This window comes from Pipra filicauda, unplaced genomic scaffold (genome assembly GCF_003945595.2).
Source record: "Pipra filicauda isolate LSUMZ 115617 unplaced genomic scaffold, ASM394559v2 scaffold161_size1661140_pilon, whole genome shotgun sequence".
Taxonomy (NCBI): domain Eukaryota; kingdom Metazoa; phylum Chordata; class Aves; order Passeriformes; family Pipridae; genus Pipra; species Pipra filicauda.
In genome coordinates, this window is record NW_024104118.1 from 1,217,951 (window position 1) to 1,238,497 (window position 20,547).

The window sequence follows — 20,547 nt, forward strand, 5'->3', positions numbered from 1 at the left end:
TGTACTAATAAATTCAAACTTGAAACTTTCATTTGAAGAAGTAGCAGTCGTTCCTGCTAAAGACTTTGTGTATTCTTAAGAATCTCTGATTGCTGACATTGAACACTGGAGAATTTCAGTGATTTTCCTGTGGCTGAACTGTAATGGTTTTGACTAATCAAGTTCCCTGTAGGAGCATGTAATCCTTCATGTGGAAGCTAGAACCACTCTGGTAAAATCCAGTTATCCTCACTGAGTGGAGCACAAGAAAATCTGGGAAGCTGACCCAAAGGGAGCCCCCGAGGCTCCTCACACGCATTAGTGAAGCAGCTGGGAGGCTCGTGTGTCATCTGCTCTGCCCCTTCCCCAGCTAATGCACTCCCAGCTGTTGGGTACATGTGGGCCTTGGGGGAAGGAGGATCCCCCCTGCCCCCTGTAATGCTCTCTTGCCCACCAAAAGCCCATCTGGGGCTTACAGCTTTTTGCAGGATTTCCCTGAAACACTTTTTCTCCAGTGATTTCCAACAGCATTATCATTAGGTCTCACAATGGTTTTCTGATGTGGATGAGTGGTATGATGCTGTATCTGTTTCATGGTTGATGCAATTTCCAAATTTAGCTAAATAAGTCCTTAGGGAGAGAGAAAATGCATTATTTTTCCAGATAGTCCTTTAATCTTTCCTTTTCTGGATGCATAATTAAATGAGGTTAAATCATCTTATCTCATTTCCCTCATTAAACTTACTATTACCCTCAATATGTTAATGAATTAAAAAAAAAATTGTATTTAATGCTTGAGTATTTTTTGCAATGTGAAACACAGTCTGTTCTTACTGTCTGACCAGTTTCTGGTCATGGATTCCCTGGTGCCCTGGTGAGATAGGTTATACAAATTCAGACTGTGTATTAAAAATGGAAGTAGGTGCTTACAATAGAACTTAGGAGAAAGGGCAATCCAGAACATGTGAACTTCTCAGAAATATTGAATGTTCTTTTCTGTTGCCACACTTGAAATCTAGTTGTTGTTTGGGCTCAGCTGTGCCCACCTGATCCTGTGGAAGCACGTGTGACTTCTGCACATTGAGGACAAATTGCAGGAATGTCAGCACAGACAACAAGGGACAGTGTATTCCTGACTGGGTTGTCAAATTCTTAAGCACAATTTCCGTTGAAAATTTTAAGTTCAATCTTTTTTTATATTCCTTCCTCCCCTTCTGTTATTAAGTGATCATAAAAACTAGTCTGACAATTAACTGCTCTAATTAAAATCTTGGCTGGTAACACACCATCTCTTGTTATGACAGGTAAGTTTACCGTTGCTTACACCACTAAATTTCCTCTTTTCTAAAAAAACTCATTTTATTCTTTTGATTTTCATGTCTTCTGCCCTGTAGCTGTGTTTTGTCTGAGTTCTTATTTCTAGATTTGCTTCCCTATTCTCAGGTAATCGTGGTTTCCAAAGTGCCTCTCGAATACAGTCATACTATTTTAGATTTCAAAAAAATTGGGGCTGAAGTTTAGTAATGACTGGGGAAGGTCAAATAGGTTTTGGTGGGATATGACTTGCAAGTAGATTTTACAATGGCCATACATGTCCTGAGGCAGAACTCCCAGGAGTTTGCACATAGCTGCCTGGATTTCAGTTCCTAATGTTTCCAGGGAGGCTCCTTGGGCACTTCTTCCAGATGGAGCAGCGAGCAGGGCCCTGGTGGCTCTGAGGGCCTCAGGGTAACAGATGGCTTTGTCACTTCATGTAACACAAGAGCAGGCAGGGACAGGGAAGTTCACATGAAACTAGAGAATGATCCAGGTAGTCAAATGAATTATTCATTGACAGAACTCTGGCAGTAATCAAATCCAGCATGTGATACTTAGCCTGTGGAGATGGCTACTGGGCTATAAGAATTCCAGACTTAGGGAAAAAACGTGGAGGAAGGTTGGTGCCCCACTGACTATTAACTTTGCTTCAGATTAGATGTGATCTAGTGTCAATGAATGTATTTATTTGTAAATGTTTTTGCAAACTCTTTGTTAAAAGCGTGTCTGGAAGTGACTGAATACCAAACTGATGGGTGAATTAAAAGGAACAAGTAACTTCTTGTGCACAACTAATTGTCAGATGGCATCACACTGTTAAACTGATTCCAGGTAGTTCAGGAGTCTGAATACACGTTTGCATTAAAAACTGCTTTGTATTTAAAGAATTCACCAAACAATATTCTTTCAAACACAAGTATTTCTGGGCTGTTAAAATGCTTGGTTGAGTCTTGAGTAATAATTATGGATCTGACAGGGAACAAATGGAAATTAAAAATTGAACGTGTATGGCTTTTACAGAAAGAGTCATTCCTACTTTAGTAAGTGTGATTATGGCTTTGCTATGCTCTGAGTAATTTTATTCTGATTAATTCTGTCATTTTAGACTACTAAGAAATATGCCATGAGACAAAGAATCAACTAGGCAAGACAGGCAAGAATATTCTTTTTTGGTAGAATTAACTTCAATAGATATTAGTAAAAGATAATAGAAGATATTGGTACAATTATTAAGAGATACATACGATTAATATATCTTATTTATATGTTAATTAAATTATCTTTAGCTAGTAGTTACTACAAAAGGGTATCTTCTGATATTTTTAATGTAGAAAAGATGCCTTTAGGTAAGAGCTGACTCCAGTTTTCAGCAAGTAGAAGTGAGGTGTTTAGTTTTGCAAATGGCAACACAAGTTGCTGCAGCAAAGCAGTGGCGGTTTGTTGGTTGCTTTTAGCAGTTCTGAACAATCTCTCTGTTGTCTCTGTATTACTTGCCAGGGAAAGTTCTTGGCCAAGTTTTATCATAAGCTTTGTACAGCAGAGCCTTTGTGGTCCTGGCAGTTGCTGAGGTCCGTGGGGTGGGAGCTGTGGTACCCAAGGGGCCCGAGCAGTCCTTGTCCCATGGAGTGGGACACATTTGGCACAGGCCGTGTGCCGGGAGCTTTCTGCAGGAAATCTGGTTGTGATTGTTGTGGAATTAAACCCCTGTTCCCTGGAATATTGTTGGAGATAAGATTGTCTCTGAGAGGGCAATAACATGCTTCCATCACTAGGTCCTGTAGATAATTATATTTTGTCTATATGAAGATGAAGAAATGAAAATAAAGCCAAAGTCTCTTACAGGGGTCAAATGGAAAGTCTGTGGTAAAGCAAAAAATACAATTGGAATCTTTCTGACTTCCATTCCCTTCTGCAGTCAGTGGGGCACTCTGAAATGTGTGCAAGTGCACATAGGGAAGGAGAGCAGAAAGGCTCTTTGCAGACCTGTCCTGTCTCTGGTTACCAGCAGGAATCTGAAGAGATTAGCCAGGTGATTCACACAGAGTTTGGGAATTTGGTTTAAAACACACAGCCGTTTTTCTAGAGTAAAACAGTTTCAATACTAAAACATTGAATTGAATTATCTTTTTGCATCTGTCATTACCAGTATTGTTTATGTTTGTGAACAGTTTTATAGTTACATAAAAGCAGCTGTTACATGAGCTGCAGCAAAGATAATTTTCAGAACAGTGCTGTTAACCTCCCTGGTAACTCAGGATTTACACCAGCCTGTGGGCCAGGCTGCTGTGTTTTATCCTGAGACATTGAAAGAGCCCAGTATTTAAATGAACACTTAATGTGTGTAAAATGCTCAGTGCAAAGGCAGCAAAGGATGAAAGTGCCCTTAGTTGTGGTTTAGAGTCATTTCTGGTTTGCTGGTTACTAAAGATTGTTTAGACCAGTTCATGTGTTAAACCTTAATATTTGAGCTCAAGCTCTAATCTTTATGCCTGAGCTGCATAACCATATTTGTTAGTAAAAACTTTAGAAAAACCCAGAGAATGATTTTTTTATGCAAGTTGTATTCTAGATTATTTCTCTCTCTAAAACAGGCCATGTAGTGTTGTTTTTTTTGCTTCTCTGCTCCTCCAGGTAAAAGTATTCTCCCACACCATTCTCTTCCTTTTATGTGAATGATCCTAAGACCAGCTTATGCTAAAATTATATTGGACAATATCATAAAAGTTAGTTACAAGTTAGTTCTTGAGTTTTTTGCAGGAATTTTTGTTTAGCAAATAAGACAGGTGTGAGCTTACCTGTCACAGTCGTGAGTTGTACCGTCAGGCCTCAAAGAATCACTCACAGTTGTTTCAAGACACATGGGGAATTGTGTGCTGCTATTAATTGCTGGCCACAAAAATGTTACACATTTAGGAGGGGGTTCACCTTTATACTCTGCAAATCTGGTCACACTTAAGACTTGATGCTTTAGGCAGACAAATTTAACTTTTCAGGTATGTACCAAGATTAGATATCAGAAATGTTGATCAGCAAGTTTTATGTAACAGCCATATAGAAATCAAAGTAAATTGGGGAAAACCTGCTTTTCTATTTTCTCTTTCAGTTTGCAGTCCCACTGTAGGAATGTTTTGCTCTTTCCTGGAATCCAGGAAAAGAAATTTTCCAAGAGCTGACACTGATTAGCGTATTTTTGTTATCAGAGTAGAGCAAATGGGAAAAAAAAAGTAAAGAAAATACTCTGGAAGAATAGTAAACCACATTTCTGGGCAGTGCTTTCCACACTAAGTCGTGCAGTTATGTCTGTATGTGCACTTTGTTGTTACAAAGAAAAGCCAGAGTGTGGTTGCTTTGTTGTGCTTTACTGTCTCATGAAACGGCAACATGGGCATGGAAAACTTTAGTACATGTTGCCATTTTCCACACAGTTTTGTGCACGAGCAGCTTCCCTTTTTGCAGTAACAGAACAGGTCCCATGAATAGAGTTGTTCGGTGTCTGTGAAAGTAATAGCGCTCCTTGAAGTGAAAAGCTGTGCTAAAGAATATTTCATCGATCTTTTTGGTATTGATTTCTAAAGAGAACATTTTTCTCACACAACTCCTGTAATCCTGTAATAAAATAGTTGTTTCTAATGCTTCTATTTATATAAGTCCTCCTTTCTGAGCCCGGGGTGTGTTTTTTCGCTGTAGATCGGAAGGATGCCGAGGGCTGGGAGACGGTTCAGCGCGGAAGGCCCGTTCGATCCCGCTCCACAGCTTTGGCAACAAAACCTCCCGTGGCTGCAGAATCCCTCAAGTCCAGAGGTGACAGTGACAAAGAAAATGCCGTTTCTCCACCAGCAGAAAACAAGCCTGGGAGTTCAGTCACGGAGAGTGGAGCGTCCAAAAGCACAGAGCCGGGACAGCAGGATCCTTTACAGCAGCCTGAAGGTCCTCTGACTGAAAGGGCTCGGGTCAGTACATCATTTTAAACAGTTTTCTAACCTTAAATCTTACAACTTTTTCTTCAGAGCTTTTTCTGAAGGTGATGGTGTCTAGAGCTTTTATGCACTGACCAGATTGGAAAAGGATTTAAGAAATAATGGCTAGTTCAAGTTACATTTATGGAAATGCATTAAAATGTCGGCACAAATAGGGTAATTAAAATTATGTGGACAGCTTTTCCATCATTTCCAAAAAGTCGGGGCCAGGCACATCTCATACACAGATTTCAGGTAAAAAGATCCAAGTTTGGCAAGGTTATGAGCCCCTGAAATAAGTGGTTTGCATCACTCACTGTAAAGTTACCATGTATTTTCTTTAAATCTGTGTGACTCTAAGTGACTTTAAAAATCCGTGTGTTACGTTTTGTTAATTTGGCAAATGCCTCTTTTTAGTTCCCAGCAGGTGCCTCAGAAACCAACGGGAGCACCGGGACACCACTGCAAGGAGATTCCTCACAAGCAGCTCCTGAGATGCCTCCAGCTCTCCCCAACACTGACTGTGCTTCCAACGCTCTGCAGCTGAACGAAGCCTCCTCCCAGAGCACTGATCCTGTGCACTGGCATCAAATAGAAAAAGCTAAAACTGAAGCTGAAATGGATGCCTCAGATATTTCAAATGTGAGTGCTGCCAGACTGGTAAGAAATCTTGTAAGATCTCCAAGTGAATAATAAATATAAGCCTTAATTTTCTCACTCTGTGTTGCACAGCGTGTATTGTTAACCCGCTGCAAAAATTATAGAAAAGTCTATCAGGTACTGTAGAAAAAAGACAGAATTTAATTCCAGTAAAGTTTCTGAACTTTAAGTAGAAAGATATAAATGTGTTATTTGGAAAAAAGATATTAGTGCTCTCACTCTTTTGATATTTGCACTAATTTTTTATCTCCTTCCACTGTCAATCATTTTAAGTCACACTCATTAAATTCTTACTCCAGTTTTGCTAATGGTTCAAGCTGGAAACATTTAGGATATCAAAATTCTGTTAGAAACAAAGGTAGACCTCTGCCCTAGACTAGCTGAGCTGCTCTCCTGGGTCTTCCTTTACAACCAGCAATTTGGAGGAATGCTGTTCTTAAGCAATAAATGTGAAGTCAGTATTCTGTTTTTATGTGGCTTTCCAAAAACCATGTCCCTTCTTCTCTGGAGAAGAATTCTGCAGGTCTCAGGGTGTGTCTACTTTGCTGGGATTGTCTGAGTGGAGAGTTGCAGTGATGTTACCTAAAATCCAGGTTATACTTTCAGGTTTTGCTTTGGTTTTTTGTTTTTATTTGTTTTTCTTGTTTCAGAAACTAGATTAAAATTCTGATTTGCAGAGGTTTTCCTGTAAATCACTTTCCCTTTAACATCTTTTGCAAACTGGACTCCTGCTAGGTAATTGCCAAGCCAGGTACCTGTTTGCTTTTAGAGCTGATTTCTAGCAACTCATCCACTAACATTGTTCCAGATGCTCAGTTATTAACACTTCAGGGTGCTGACAGGTTGGTGGGATCTGTGTCTCTTGGAAGCATTTTACTGCTGCAGATTACACTGCTTTAAACACCAGTTTGTGTATTGTGGCACATTTTTGATTGCTGGAGTGGAAATGAACTGGTTAATACTGAACACTAGAGAAGGAAAAGACAGTCAGCATTTTCAGGCTTACATTCCTGCCTCACTCCCTTGTCATCCATGTTGAAAAAATAAGGACAGCCTGAGATTCCATTGTATTAACTACAGTAAAGTTTCCAGCTATGGTTCATGCAGATAATTTTCATCTTTAAATAGTACTTTGGAGCATGATTCTGTTTAAAAGGTAACAGCAGGCCATGCCTTGATGTCTCAGAGTATGCCTTGCTTAGTCCCTATGAGTGGGTATTTAAAACAATAATTACAGAAGAACTGTCTTTGTTGCTTTTAATGACAGTGTTTGTGTCATGTTTTGGAATGATGTGAGTGATAATTGATTTTGTAAATGTTCACATAGCTATTAAATGAGTTAATGGTTGCTAACAGTTTTAGTGGGGTTTATATTTCAGTTACCTTCACAAAGTATAGCAGTAAAAGAGCTACGAGTAATGAGAAGTTCAACAAAATAGCATATAATTCATATTAACTGTATGGAATCCCCTTTTCTGGGCTTGCTGGTGACTTTGTTTTTTTCTCTCCTGTGGTGTTTCCTGCAGTCCATGGCAGAAGTCCTTGCTAAGAAGGAGGAGTTAGCAGATCGCTTGGAGAAGGCCAATGAAGAAGCCATTGCCAGTGCCATTGCAGAGGAGGAGCAGTTAACCAGGGAGATTGAGGCAGAGGAGAACAATGACATCAACATCGAGACTGACAACGACAGCGATTTCTCAGTCAGTGCCCACCTTATTTGAATGCACCCAAGTTCCAGCTGTCTCTGTTGACAGTGGAGTATGAATATAGAATTTGTTAATGTAATCTGTTTTACATGTCAGCTAAATAGTGTCATGTAATAATTACACCACACTAAGGTGTATTTAGGCTTACTAAGCTCCCAGCACAGTGCTGCTGAGTGGTACAGAGCTCTCTGATGTTGCAGCCGTTTTCCTGCTGCCTATTTCTGGGTGCAAAACAGGGGGGAACTGGGACTTTTGTCTTCATTGCTACCACACAAGAGTAGGTGAAGCAAAAGTCTCCACTTTTGCTGTCAGAAAGAGCAGGAACAGCATGTGTCTTTGGAGTGACCAGTTCAGTTTGGAAACGCTGCTGAATGTTGCTGATTTGGCACTGTTTAGTGTGTGTGTACACCTGTGAGTTAAGGTCTATGATTTTACTGTCTGGTTCATATTGATTTTCAGGCTAGCATGGGCAATGGAAGCATATCTTTCTGTGGTTTGTCTATGGACTGGAATGATGTTCTGGCAGATTATGAAGGTAAATTTTCACGTTACTGTACTTACATGGAAATGATAGCAAAAATTTAGAAAAATGCCCATTTTACTCATGGCTCGTTAATTCAGAAGTTTCCCCAACACCTAAATATTGTTCCAGGTTATGTTATTTTCTATGTTATTTCCTGAGGGAAGATGGATAGTTCATGTGTTCAGACTATCTCTGTGTGTCTTTGTTCTTCAGCTTTCTTTACCCATCTCTCTGTTAGAATTTTACATTTTTTTATCCGATTTTACCTTAACATTTGGATAAAAGCGTGATAAAATAATTAGGCCTTAAAATGCTCAGAGATTAGAGGTAAATGTAACATTCTTCAGGCTGTGTTTGCACCTAGGCTCAAGGGAACCCATCCGAGAGAGAACGTCAGGAGGAGCTAATGCTTGTTAATCGCCCTTTTCCCAGAAAAGCTGTTTACATTATCCCCATCTTTGTTTTCCTCCTGCCCAGCTCGTGAGTCGTGGCGCCAGAGCAACTCCTGGGGAGACAGAGTGGAGGAGGAGCCTGCGCGTCCCCCCGGCCACGGGATCCACATGCACGAGAAACTGTCCTCGCCCTCCCGCAAAAGGTTCCTCCCTCCTTACCTGTCTGCCTGGGCCAGGGAAAACAGGCAGCCAAACCCATGGCTGCTTGAAGCTTTAAGTCTGTGGGTGGAAAGGGTTACAGAAAGCTCTAGATGTACTTTTTCATAATGGACTGGGCTCGTGCTGCATCGTCCACTAAAGATTTGAAGTCTAGAAGAAAAGTATTCACATTTACAGGAAATAATTGCCCTCCACTGGCCTATTTTTTTTTTCTCTTTCTGAAATTACATAGAAATGCTAGCTACGCTGTCAGTTAACGTTGTCTCACTTGCTTTTGCTCTGCTTTGGTTTTTATTAAAAGAACAATAGCAGAATCCAAAAAGAAACATGAAGAGAAACAAATGAAAGCTCAACAGTTGAGAGAGAAGTTACGTGAAGAAAAGACACTGAAGCTTCAAAAATTAATGGAGAGGGTAAGCTTTCTGTAATGTAAAGAGCTGCTCTGCTGCCTTTCAGAAAAGACGTTTTTTTCCACAGTCTAAACATGTTAGAGATTAAAACTGGTTGAAATGCAGTTTGCATCTGAGTCTGAGTTTACACAGTTTTCACAGCTATTAAAGAAAACATTATTTCAAATTATGAACTTCTGTGAGAGTGTTGGCGACATACTAGACTGCCTCAGACTTGAGGATGATATAAAAAGTAGAAATGTCTTTCATGTATCCAGCAGAAATGCTAAAACTCACTAAACTGAAGCAGTTTGGGTGTTTAACCCAAAGCAGTGTACTTTGGGTTAAACTTAATGCAGGCTTTGTGTAGGGCATGAAAGTATTTGTTTCCATGAAGAAAGCTTCGAGTATTAGAAAACCCTGAGGAAAATTCAGGCCCCATTTTCAGTTGCTGTATTAGTAACAAATCTACTCATTCTACATAGGAGAAAGATGTGAGGAAATGGAAAGAAGAATTATTAGATCAAAGGCGCAGGATGATGGAGGAGAAGTTACTCCATGCAGAATTCAAACGTGAAGTGCAGCTACAAGCAATTGTGAAAAAAGCACAAGAGGAAGAAGCTAAGGTAAGTTACTTTGTTTTAGAGAGGAACAGTTTAAGAGTTATGCTTTTATATATGTTACACCTCAAGAGTGCTCACGAGTAGGTTCTGAGGGAGGGTGCAAGTTAGACGTGAACACCTGGGAACTGTGAAGCAGGTGGATGCTGATGTCTAAACAGACCATTTTTCTCTCGTATGAATTTAAATGAATTAGCTGTTATTAGACATCGTGGTGGGTTGGACTGGAAGAAAAGAGGGTTGAAGTAGAAGAGCTGATAGTTGTCTTGCAGAGTAGGGCAGCATTTTCAGTGGTACCTAGTCCTGGAAGGAGTAGATGTGATTATCAACTCTCTGCTTTTCACATGTAGAAAAGAGAAGGGGGGGAGTTCATTGCTCTTCTCCTTTGTTAAACATCTATTCTAGATCAAGCTTTCTGTCCTTTAACAGTAGTTCTGTTCCTGTGTTTTGTACCACTGATTTGTTAAGCAGCTGGAAATAGATAGAGACCTGCAGTTATTCTAAAATAAGTATTTTGTTTAGTACTTTTCTGACTTAATACATAGTTCCATAAGATGAGCACTGGATGGGTGCTTTTTGGTTTGCCTCATTCATATGACTTTGATAAACATTTTCATGGTTTAACCCCAACCAGTAACTAACCACCACACAACCACACACCTGTGGGGTGGGGGAGAGAGTCACAAGTGTAAAGGTGAGACATAGAAACAGTTTAATAACTGAAGGGGGAAATCAATTCTAAGGAAAAGGAAAATAGCAAAGAGAGATAAATAATACCCAAGAAAGACAAGTGGTGCAAAAGCAAGTGACTGGCAGTCCTCAAGCAGCGACCCCTGCCAACCTCCCCCATGCTTTTGTTGCTGCACATGATGTCCTGTGCTCTCAAATATCCCTTTGGTCACTTGGCCTTGACACTGTGCAAGCCCTGCTCAGCAGTAACTAAAACATCCCTGTGTTATCAGCACTGTTTCCAGCACAGATCCAAAACATAGTCCCATAGTAACTACTGTGAAGAGAATTAACTCTATCCCAGCCAAAAGCAGTACAATACAAATAAAATATTTTATTTTAAAGACTGTTTATCCAAAACCAAAATGTTTCCTTTTATGATGAGCATGTATCCCAGCTGTGATTGATGCAGCTGTTCATCCGTGTTATTCAAGACAAGCACAACAAAACTTTGATTAAAACTGATTTAGCTTTTTTACTTAGTTGCTGTTCCTGTCTCTTGGATTAAAATGATTTCTAGACGACCTAATTCACTCTAACATACCTTCATTATTATTTCATTACACAGTGTGACTTCTGTAATTACATTAACTAAATCACACTTGCCATAATTCCCCAGATAAGCAGATGTTTCATATATTGTGTGTGTTTAAATGTGTAGGATCTGCTGCCTCGTGAGGCTCTTGTGTTGTGGAAATAAAGGTTAGTTGGGCCAGAAGGCTTTAGAGAAATAGCTGATGAGTAGGATAACTGCAGCCCATGGTAACTGTTGCTGCCCAGTTGGTTATCTAAATTCCCAGTGCTTGCTTGTTTACTGACCTGTAAAATCCATTCTGTAAATGGATTCTAGTCAGTAAACAGTTACAGATATTATCCTACCACCCTTTACGTGATCTGTTGTTGTCTGTCCGTGTATGTTCTCTTTACTCAATTTTTTAGTGTACACATTGAAGTTCTTTTAAGCCAGCCTTTTCTTTTTTTGTTCTTGTGTATTGCACTATGCTGTGGTTGAAAAAGGTAATATATGTTTATGAAGTAGGCTATATGGATAAGAAATATGGAGACTGTGAGCTTGTTTGGGTTTTTCGTACTCATACTATATATAGTTTCACTTTTTTAATCAGCAAGTACACATTTACTTAAAGTCAGGTCAAAAGACCTGTTGGATTCTACTAGCACTTACTTATTTTACTGATTTATCCATCTGGGTCTTAACATTCCACGTGTTATGAATGAGAGAACAGACTGATGAAATCTCGTTGCTGAGAGGACTGGGAAGATTTTTCTTTATTTTACCCAAGGTTTCTTGTTTTTTCTGATACAATTCGGTTTCTCTTTTTATATTCCATGGGTTGTCTCATTTAAAACAAACAAAACAATAAAACAGAACAACAAAAACCCCACATTAAAAACTCTAAAGTCTTATTCTCAACTTGGTAGTTTTCCAACCCTCTCTGGAGAAACGTCCCACCAGTTTATCGAATGGGTGGAATTCCCTAAGAATGAAACCTGTTTCAGCTTCTCAGGCCTTTTCTTGTGCTTTCTGATTATTTGCAGGTAAATGAAATTGCATTTATAAACACCTTGGAAGCTCAGAACAAACGTCACGACGTGCTGAACAAACTCAAGGAGTATGAACAGCGTTTAAATGAACTGCAAGAGGAGCGGCAGCGAAGGCAGGAGGAAAAACAAGCCCGTGATGAAGCAGTTCAGGTACAACATCTCTGTGGCTGCAGGGGGACAGGGAAACATGGGCTGTGTTTCCTTTTGGCTCTGCAGAGTCCTTCTTGCTTTCTGTCTTCCCTCCTTTGTTCAGCTTTGGAAAAGTGGATTCTAATGTTTCTCCTTTGAAATGTTTCCGTGGTTAAAGGGAGGAAGGTAAATCATAAAACCCTTGTAGCAGGAGTGCCATAACTGCTGGGTAGGTGACTCGTGCCTGTCTAAAGGGTTTTTTGGAAAATATTTGTTACTTCTTCATAAACAAAACCCTTATGTTTTGGTGATAGTTAAAACTTTGAGAGAGGAAACAGTAAGATAGTCCTTAACATATGCCTGCTGTCATAATTACAGTACTTTTTACAGGATCAGGGGAAACCACAGTGCAAATGTGTTTGTGTTCCTGGAGTTCTGGTTGCTTTTTGTTTGTTTTTTTATTTTATTTTAATGCAGCATTTCAGTACTAGGTTTTCCCAGCCTCATGCATCCACTTTTTTGGCACTGTTCTCTATGTTAGAATCTAAACCAAGCTTTCCTCTGATATAAACTCCCTCCTCCCTCTCTATACATATGTCAGATCACCACAACTGTAGGTCACTTCTGGATCCAGTTTCTGCCAAAGCTTAGTTCTTAGGCTTAGAAGCTGATCCTATCTCCTTATTGAAAACTGGGGCATGTTACTGACTTCAGTGCTTCTGAGGCCATTTTTTGAGACAGAAGATACTCTAAAAGGGCTGGATAAAACTCTTTTTGAGAGATTATTTGGAAGTTTATGGATTTCGAAGGGTCAATTGAATTATCAGTGAAAAGTACCCTTCTAGATTGTTTATTAAAAACCTAATCCCAGTGATCCTGTTTTTTGTAGTTACTTCTGTTCCCTTTTCCCACATCACAGTTATAATTGAATTCCTTTCTGTGGTTTCGGATTTTTTTAACTCTGTCTTCTTTCTACCCCCTTTGTAGCCCTTTCCTGGGTTGTGTAGGCATAGGTCTGTTCTTAGGCTGGCAGTTGAACAGACACTGCAGACAGGATTTCGGTCCTAAATCCCACTTATGGCTACACTGTTCTCTTTGTATCCTTTCTGCCAGACCAAGGATCAAGCTGATGCTTCCTACTGTGCTTTTTCCACGCACAAGTTGCTGAACAGTTGAGCAATACATTTTGAGCCCTATATTTTCTTATTTCTTCATTACCTGTATCCTGTAGGATGTTTAGAATATTTTCAAATAATCTTATTGGTGAACTAGACTAATAAGCTTTTATATTGCATAGACTTCTTCAGAATGAGCAAAATATATGGTTAATTAATGTGCAGGTTAGTTCATCCAGCCTCGCTTTCAGCGTGTGCTCGAGCTTCTGAACAGGCTCATATTTGCATCACCATCTATAACTACCTGAAGGGAAGTTCTAGCCAGGTGGGGGTTGGTCTCTTCTCTCAGGCACTCAGCAATAGGACAAGGGGGCACGGGCTTAAGCTCCGCCAGGGGCAATTTAAGTTGGATATCAGGAGAAAATTCTTTACAGAGAGAGTAATCAGGCATTGGAATGGGCTGCCCAGAGAGGTGGTGGATTCACCATGCCTGGAGATTTTTAAACGCAGATTGGACGTGGCACTGAGTGCCATGATCTAGTCAATGGACTGGATTTGGACCAAGGGTTGGACTCGATGATCTCGGAGGTCTTTTCCAACCCAATCGATTCTATGATTCTATGATTTTATTCCATAAAAACGCCCTTCTTACTCCATCGTGAAAGACAAAATGCAGCCAGCAGACGTTAAATACAGTTTCTGTTGATTCCCTTTTAACGTTTCCCTAAAAGAAGGGCTGGGATTGCCTTTTCTCCGGCAGGAGCGCAAGCGGGCGCTGGAGGCGGAGCGGCAGGCGCGGGTGGAGGAGCTGCTGATGAAGAGGAAGGAACAGGAGGCGCGGATTGAGCAGCAGAGGCAGGAGAAGGAGAAAGCCCGGGAAGATGCAGCCCGGGAGAGGGCCAGGTAACTTGGCAATCATTTCTTTGGGTCCCTGCCCCTCACCATTCTCCTCTCCAGCAAACTGCACCTTCCCCAGAACAGCAGGACCCTCCTGGCTCATCAGGAATTTCAAAGGTAGCATTGATCACTGTTGATCACTGTTCTTGATGAGTGGTTTGAAAGAAGAAATCAGGTGAGTCATCATAAGTTCTGTAACAGATTTTTGTATTCCTTAGGTACATGCACAATGTTAAGATGCAAGACTATATGTTACTACATTCATCTAAGTTTCATTGCTGACAAGACCTTTTAGTAATTTGCCTTTTTTATATTTTACCTTAGTTTTCAAAGGAAACAAGATTAATGTTCCCGTGTTCCCCGTTTCCTCCACTCTCCAGTAACTTTTGGACTCACTGGCATCAATTGAATTTCACTATTTTGTAGACACCAGAGATCACATTTGTGAAGCACAAAACTGGGAAATCAGGCTTCATTAATTCTACTGCCTATGAACTACTTGGTTTATGGTTTTGTCCATAATCAAAAGTTCATAAGGAGGATTCCACATAGGCTCTCCTCTCCCTTTCTTTTATGCCAAAAATGAAGTGCAGAGAGTGAACACTGAGTGTGAGAGAGGTTTACTTTCAAGTCTGAAAGGGAAAACTACATTCTGCTTGTTTAATTTGCAAAATTCTGTTTGTATTCACCTCCTATTACTCCCTGTTTTCCTACAGTTCTCCTTCTACAGGCATTCCATAAAACCTGGATAGAAGTTACATTTTTTTCAGTGACAGGTGTTACAAATGGTTCTTTATCCATTTCTGTTGTCATGACTTGTTTTCTTCAGAGTTGTCACAAAGGGAGTATTTTTTCTCCAAGTAAAATATTCAGAAATGTATTGATCACCTTTCATCTTCCAAAGTCATGAGTGACATCATAAAGAGATTTAGCTTTCCATTAGATGTGTAATGAATGCTGGGTAGGATTTACAGCCTTTCCCAGGACTTTGTGGACCTTTCCTCAGTGTATTGAGCCAAGTCACAATAGGATACAGTGAGTTGGAATGAATCCTTCAGTATCTTGCTGTCGTTCACAGACACTTGAGGAAGGTTAGGACTGAGAGGGAGAATTTGGTCATGCTATTTTGGGAAGGTAGACACTGCATCCGTAAGGCTTCTGCATCTTTCTGGAATTTGAGGAAACCCTCACAGTGAGCAAATGTGAGATATTTGTCCCATTGACATCTTTGTCCTCTAAGCTCTTCTACAGTTAGAACTTGTCTAACAGCTCCAACCACATAATTCTTCGCTCCTTTTGTTTAGTCAGTGATAATCTGCCACTTCCCTTTGTTGCACCCCAATTATTTCCTTACGATATGTGAGAAACTGCAATTTCCATTTCCCTGCTGTTAGTATTGTGTGTCAGCAAATTTCCTCTCTATTTGCTGCTATAACACTCAGTTTTCAAACACTTTGTACTTGATATTGCAGTACCGTGCTTGCACTTGTTTTTCTTTGCCAGATGCTGATTACACAGGAGAGATTTTGCCTTTTCTGTCTTTTTTTTTTTTTTCTGATAATTTTGGGAAAGAGTAGGAAAGAATGTATTTGTGGTTTCCTACGATCTGTTATGTCAGAATGGCTTCAGAGTCATTACATGTCCTTAATAACAGTTCTGGGGTTTCTCTAACAGAGCAGAATTAGAGGAGGATTCGCTCTCCTGGTTTCCAAGTTCAGGGAGGGATGAGCCTGACAGGAAGTTGGCTGTGCTGTCCCCTCCATCCTGGATTTCAGTGTGTTGTGGTGGAACCTCGGGGTATCATTTGGTGTTTTGTTGGGGTTTTTTTCCTGCTGCTAGGATTTAGCTTGTATCCTGAAGATTTAATACTTGCTGGAATGAATAATTTTTGTAATATCTTCTTAAAGTTTCTTCAGTATAAGCTTTACCATGTGCATCTGGTGGTGATTAAAGCATCCATATGAAAGGAATAGTGTACTTAAAACTGACTTTAAAAGCCCCTCTGCCCTTATGGTACATTAACTTGTTTCCAGTAAGGTTTTAGTTGTAATTTCAAAGTATTTTTATATTCCAGAAAGTTGAAATCCATAATATGGAAAATTTTGTTCTTGTCAATAGAAATCATATACTGTACCCCAACCATGTGAAAAGAATGCTTTCAGAAGGGCTTGTGCAGGAGTAATGTTGGTGCTTTATAAATGGAAACTTGAGAATTTTGTTTCAAATACTATTAACCCAAAGTATGCAATGATAAGAATTTGTTGGAGTTTGTAGCATTAAACAAATACGTAAAACGACAAACTGAAAGAAATAGCTAAAATAAGCTTTGGGTTTGGGTCATGTGTTAGTTGTGTTTTGTTTCAGTTCCTGATGTGAGTCAGGAGCTCTTTAAAATACAAAGACTGTAGTTCAGTTTTCCTTTGTATACCTCAGGGGAGACAGCACATAAACTACCTAATGCTTCTCGTCCATCGTCTCTTCCTCACCCCCCACACCCATGGCAATTCAAGAGTTCACTTATTCTTTCTGAAAGAACAGTTGTTTAGTGTTTATCATGTGACTTACTTCCTCCCCCATCTTCTTTCCTATCTGCTTTTGTATTTTCTGTGGCTTTTTGTTTTCAAATGTTACTTTATCTGAGCCTTCTACTTTTATGTAAATGATTTTGGGTTTTTTATCAGATTTCTGTTTAAGAAACAAAAATCCACTCATAACAAAACCCATTGCAGTTTGGGTAATATTCCTTATGTTAGCCTTTCTAGTTCTGTCCCTCAAGCTACTTTTATTTTAGAATGCCTTTTAAAAAGATGGCTGATGGCTTTGAATGACTTCATAGCTCAGTTTTACTCAAAGCTTTTGGCCCTTCAGAACTGCCAGGCTTCTGGGAGAAGTGTTGCTCTCCCATCCCACTTCTTCTTGTACAAACAGCATGAGGAGCTGACTGTCTTCCTTTGTAGGATTTCATAGCTCCCTTGGCTTACTGATCACTAGGAAGTTGTTCTTGAAACTGTTACCTTTTCTCAGACAGGAAAGAACCCCAAATCTCTTCAACAGGTGATGCTTGGGGATTCACAGACTCTTTTGACACCCACATGCATGAGATCTGTGCTGGGGAGGGGAAGAAGAGTTGCTCAAAATGAAGAGGACAACTGAAGTGTGAGGCATGATTCGGTTTTGGGAAGAGGGATGTAGGGCACACAGGTTCAGTGAGCAAAGTAGGTCCTGGCTGCAGTTCCGTGGAGAAGGTGACAGATGAATGTCTCCTCTTTTGCTCTCCTTTGGTCTCTTGAACATTTAGAATTGCAGGATTCCAGAGCATCAGTTTATCACTCACAGCTGTACCGTTGGATGTTGGTTGGAGTTTCATCTGTAAGTTCCTGTATTCAAACTTCCTCTGATGAAATGTTTCTGTAGAACACACTGCCCTCAGTGCTGGGAAGTTTCTTTCCAGTTTGCTGTTCCACTCCTCCCCTTTGGTTCACTGAGAGCAGCTGTTGGCTGAAGGATGCAAAGGGTGACATGGTCTCACATTCCTCACTGCTGACTGTCATTGCTCTGATTTGGACTGAAGGATGGTCCAGGCTCTGCTGCAGAGGTTCTGTGTCTGTCTTTATTAAATCATTCCAATGAAAATATTTGTATTCTTGTTAACTAAGTTGCTTTTTGCTGTTTTTCTTTTCTCCTGAACCATCTTCAGCTTCATTTCTGGGTGTTCTTGTTCTCCATTTCTAACAGAAATCTGTCAGTATTATTCATGCTTTACATTATTGCAAGTTCTCCCTATTTTTCTTGTCTTTTGGTTAGAGATCGAGAAGAGAGGTTGGCAGCTCTTACTGCAGCTCAGCAAGAAGCCATGGAGGAACTACAGAAGAAGATTCAGCTGAAGGTATGAAAGGATACATTAGTTGAAAAATACATCCATTTTTCTTTGCACAGTTTGATTCCACCGTAATTCAACGTGATTTTTCTTCGTTGCTTTGATTATTTTCCATTCAGCATGATGAAAGTATTAGAAGGCACATGGAACAAATTGAACAAAGAAAAGAGAAAGCAGCTGAATTAAGTAGTGGAAGACATGCTAATACTGATTATGCACCAAAACTCACCCCCTATGAACGAAAGAAACAGTGCTCATTATGCAATGTGATGGTAAGTTGGATCCAGGGAATACTGTTGGAATTGCTGGGCCAACCCAAGCCATGGAGGTACAAGTTGTGCTTCACTCACAGATGAGAGCGTTGCACATCTACTGTGTCCCCTCTGCTCTGCACCTTACTCTGCATTCTTCTATCTATGTAAATCTATAAAGGTGGGTTAGGGAGGATTTGAAAGAACTGTAGAGTTGTGGGTGGAGTGGAGAGTGTGGGCAGTGCCCAGTTATTACCTGCCTCTGCCAAGAAAAGCAAGGATCCTGGAGCATCAGATGGAAGGTAGTTTAAAGCCAAGTAAGGAATGTGGTTCTTTACCTAGCAGGTAGCTGAGCTGTGAACACCTTGTTCTGAGATCCTGTGGGTATTTGAATTTGCTTTGAGTTCAGGGGTTGATTGGACAGGTTTCATTGGATTGAAGTTCACTGAAGGATGTGGAGAAACCACATCAGACTCAAGAAATTCTTGAATTGAGTTTGGTTGGATGCTTAAAAGGGATGGAAGGGAAAATTAGTGTCTGCTTTGTCTCCTCTTTTCCTTCATTGTCTTATTTTTTGATCACTGTTGGAAGCCTGGCAGATTTCCAACCTCCCAGGATATCTCTGCTTGTGTCTGCCCTTCCCTGTATCCCAGGAAAAAAGCAGAAGAGAGGCCATACACTCACTGAGCAGGAAGATGGGAGATCTCTTCTTGTTGATAACTGGTTTCACTGATTTGCAAGGGCTGTGCATTATTGCAGCCTTATGTGCTACTAAGCATTATTTCCTGTAATTGCTGAATTGAGCAACATTGCTTGGGATCACCTCAGGCAGTGCTGGAACAGAAACTCAGGCTCAGCAGACTGCAGTCTTGCAATACTCACTGATCATGCATCTCAGAATGAAAATCCAATATATGAAGTTAGATTGAAGTAAGAATGAGATGAGAAGCCAAGATTTTTTAATCTATTATTACACTGCTGGCTAGCAAATCATTCTGTAGTTTACTCCTAAGTCCTGCATAAAAGATGTTTATGTAAATTAGGTCGAGGAGTAAAGTACTGTGCTTGAATTTTCTGAACATACCCCTGACAAATTGGCATATTTTTTATTATATTTTAAATACTATTATTTATGGATGATGGAATTTGCAAAGGAAAAATAACTATTAAGTCACTGTCATTACAGATTTCATCAGAAGTGTATCTATTTAGCCACATTAAAGGGAAAAAACACCAACAAGCTGTGAGAGAAAACAGTAGTATACAAGGACGAGAGCTTTCAGATGAAGAAGTGGTAAGTTTTGTCATATTTTTTATATTATCTCTAGTTTTAAATGCCATTCAGCTGAGTAGCCTGTGAAAGTCTTGAGAATTCTTATAAAGGAATTGAACATTTAGCGTGGGAATCATAGCAGACTAATGAAAATAAATGAAAGAAACAGTGCATTCAAATGCTTCAGGCAATTGCCATTTGAAACAGATTCTCTATAAAATGTGACAAATCTCTATTAATCAAAGGCATTTTTCATCTCGCTATAATCCTTTTATCATAAAAATCTGATATATTGCAGGTGTCGGCATCTCGCATTTTTCCTTTGTTCCTTCTTGTTGCTGAAAATACCTCAGTCCTTCCTTACGTGGTCAGATGTGATGTCCTGTGCATCGAGGTCCTTAGTGCTCGAAACTGTAGTGCTAAATTACTTTAAAATGTTAGGTTGGAAATGTTTTTTAAGTATTAACATTGCTAAGAAGAGCAATAGTTAGTTTTTCAGTAGCTTCTTTAGAACAGCTGGCACTTCGGGTGATTTTTAGGAAGCAATTGAGGATGTTTCTTACGAAATCAAGAGACTGTGCTGTAGAAAACACACCTGAATTGTTGTCTGGTTTAACTTTTCTTTGCTGCTGCCTGAATTGAACTACAGGGTTGAGTCAAGGCCTTTTCTATGGGAATTTGAGTTCTGCCACGTCCCAAAAGAATTGTGAATGCCTGTGTATTATACCTGTCAGGGGTCAGGAGGACATACTGAGCAGGCCAGTTCTTCAGTGCTGATTCAGGTTTAACTTGGTCATGTTTGGGAATCTGTTTCCATTGACACTGTTCAGTTGTCGTAATTTTTTTCACTTTCCTTCACAGTTTTTGTTACTATTTTATGTACTAAAATATCTGTGTTTACAGCTTCTTACATCCAGTTGTAACATCTTTACTTTTCTAAAAAGCTTTGGAGAGT

The 20,547-nt window shown here is 39.9% G+C and overlaps 1 protein-coding gene across 3 annotated transcripts in view; it reads left to right on the forward strand.

Annotated features, from left to right (window-relative positions):
* SCAPER (S-phase cyclin A associated protein in the ER) overlaps positions 1–20,547 on the forward strand; it is a 142,251-nt gene that overhangs the window by 28,828 nt on the left and 92,876 nt on the right. For all 3 annotated transcript variants that reach the window (XM_027712175.2, XM_039379267.1, XM_039379268.1), the window contains 12 exons: positions 4,984–5,246; positions 5,670–5,894; positions 7,439–7,609; positions 8,075–8,150; positions 8,616–8,733; positions 9,051–9,162; positions 9,624–9,764; positions 12,045–12,200; positions 14,055–14,197; positions 17,996–18,077; positions 18,188–18,340; positions 19,506–19,613. In XM_027712175.2, coding sequence (XP_027567976.1) covers positions 4,984–5,246; positions 5,670–5,894; positions 7,439–7,609; positions 8,075–8,150; positions 8,616–8,733; positions 9,051–9,162; positions 9,624–9,764; positions 12,045–12,200; positions 14,055–14,197; positions 17,996–18,077; positions 18,188–18,340; positions 19,506–19,613 — 1,748 coding nt within the window. The remainder of the gene's footprint in view (positions 1–4,983; positions 5,247–5,669; positions 5,895–7,438; positions 7,610–8,074; positions 8,151–8,615; positions 8,734–9,050; positions 9,163–9,623; positions 9,765–12,044; positions 12,201–14,054; positions 14,198–17,995; positions 18,078–18,187; positions 18,341–19,505; positions 19,614–20,547) is intronic.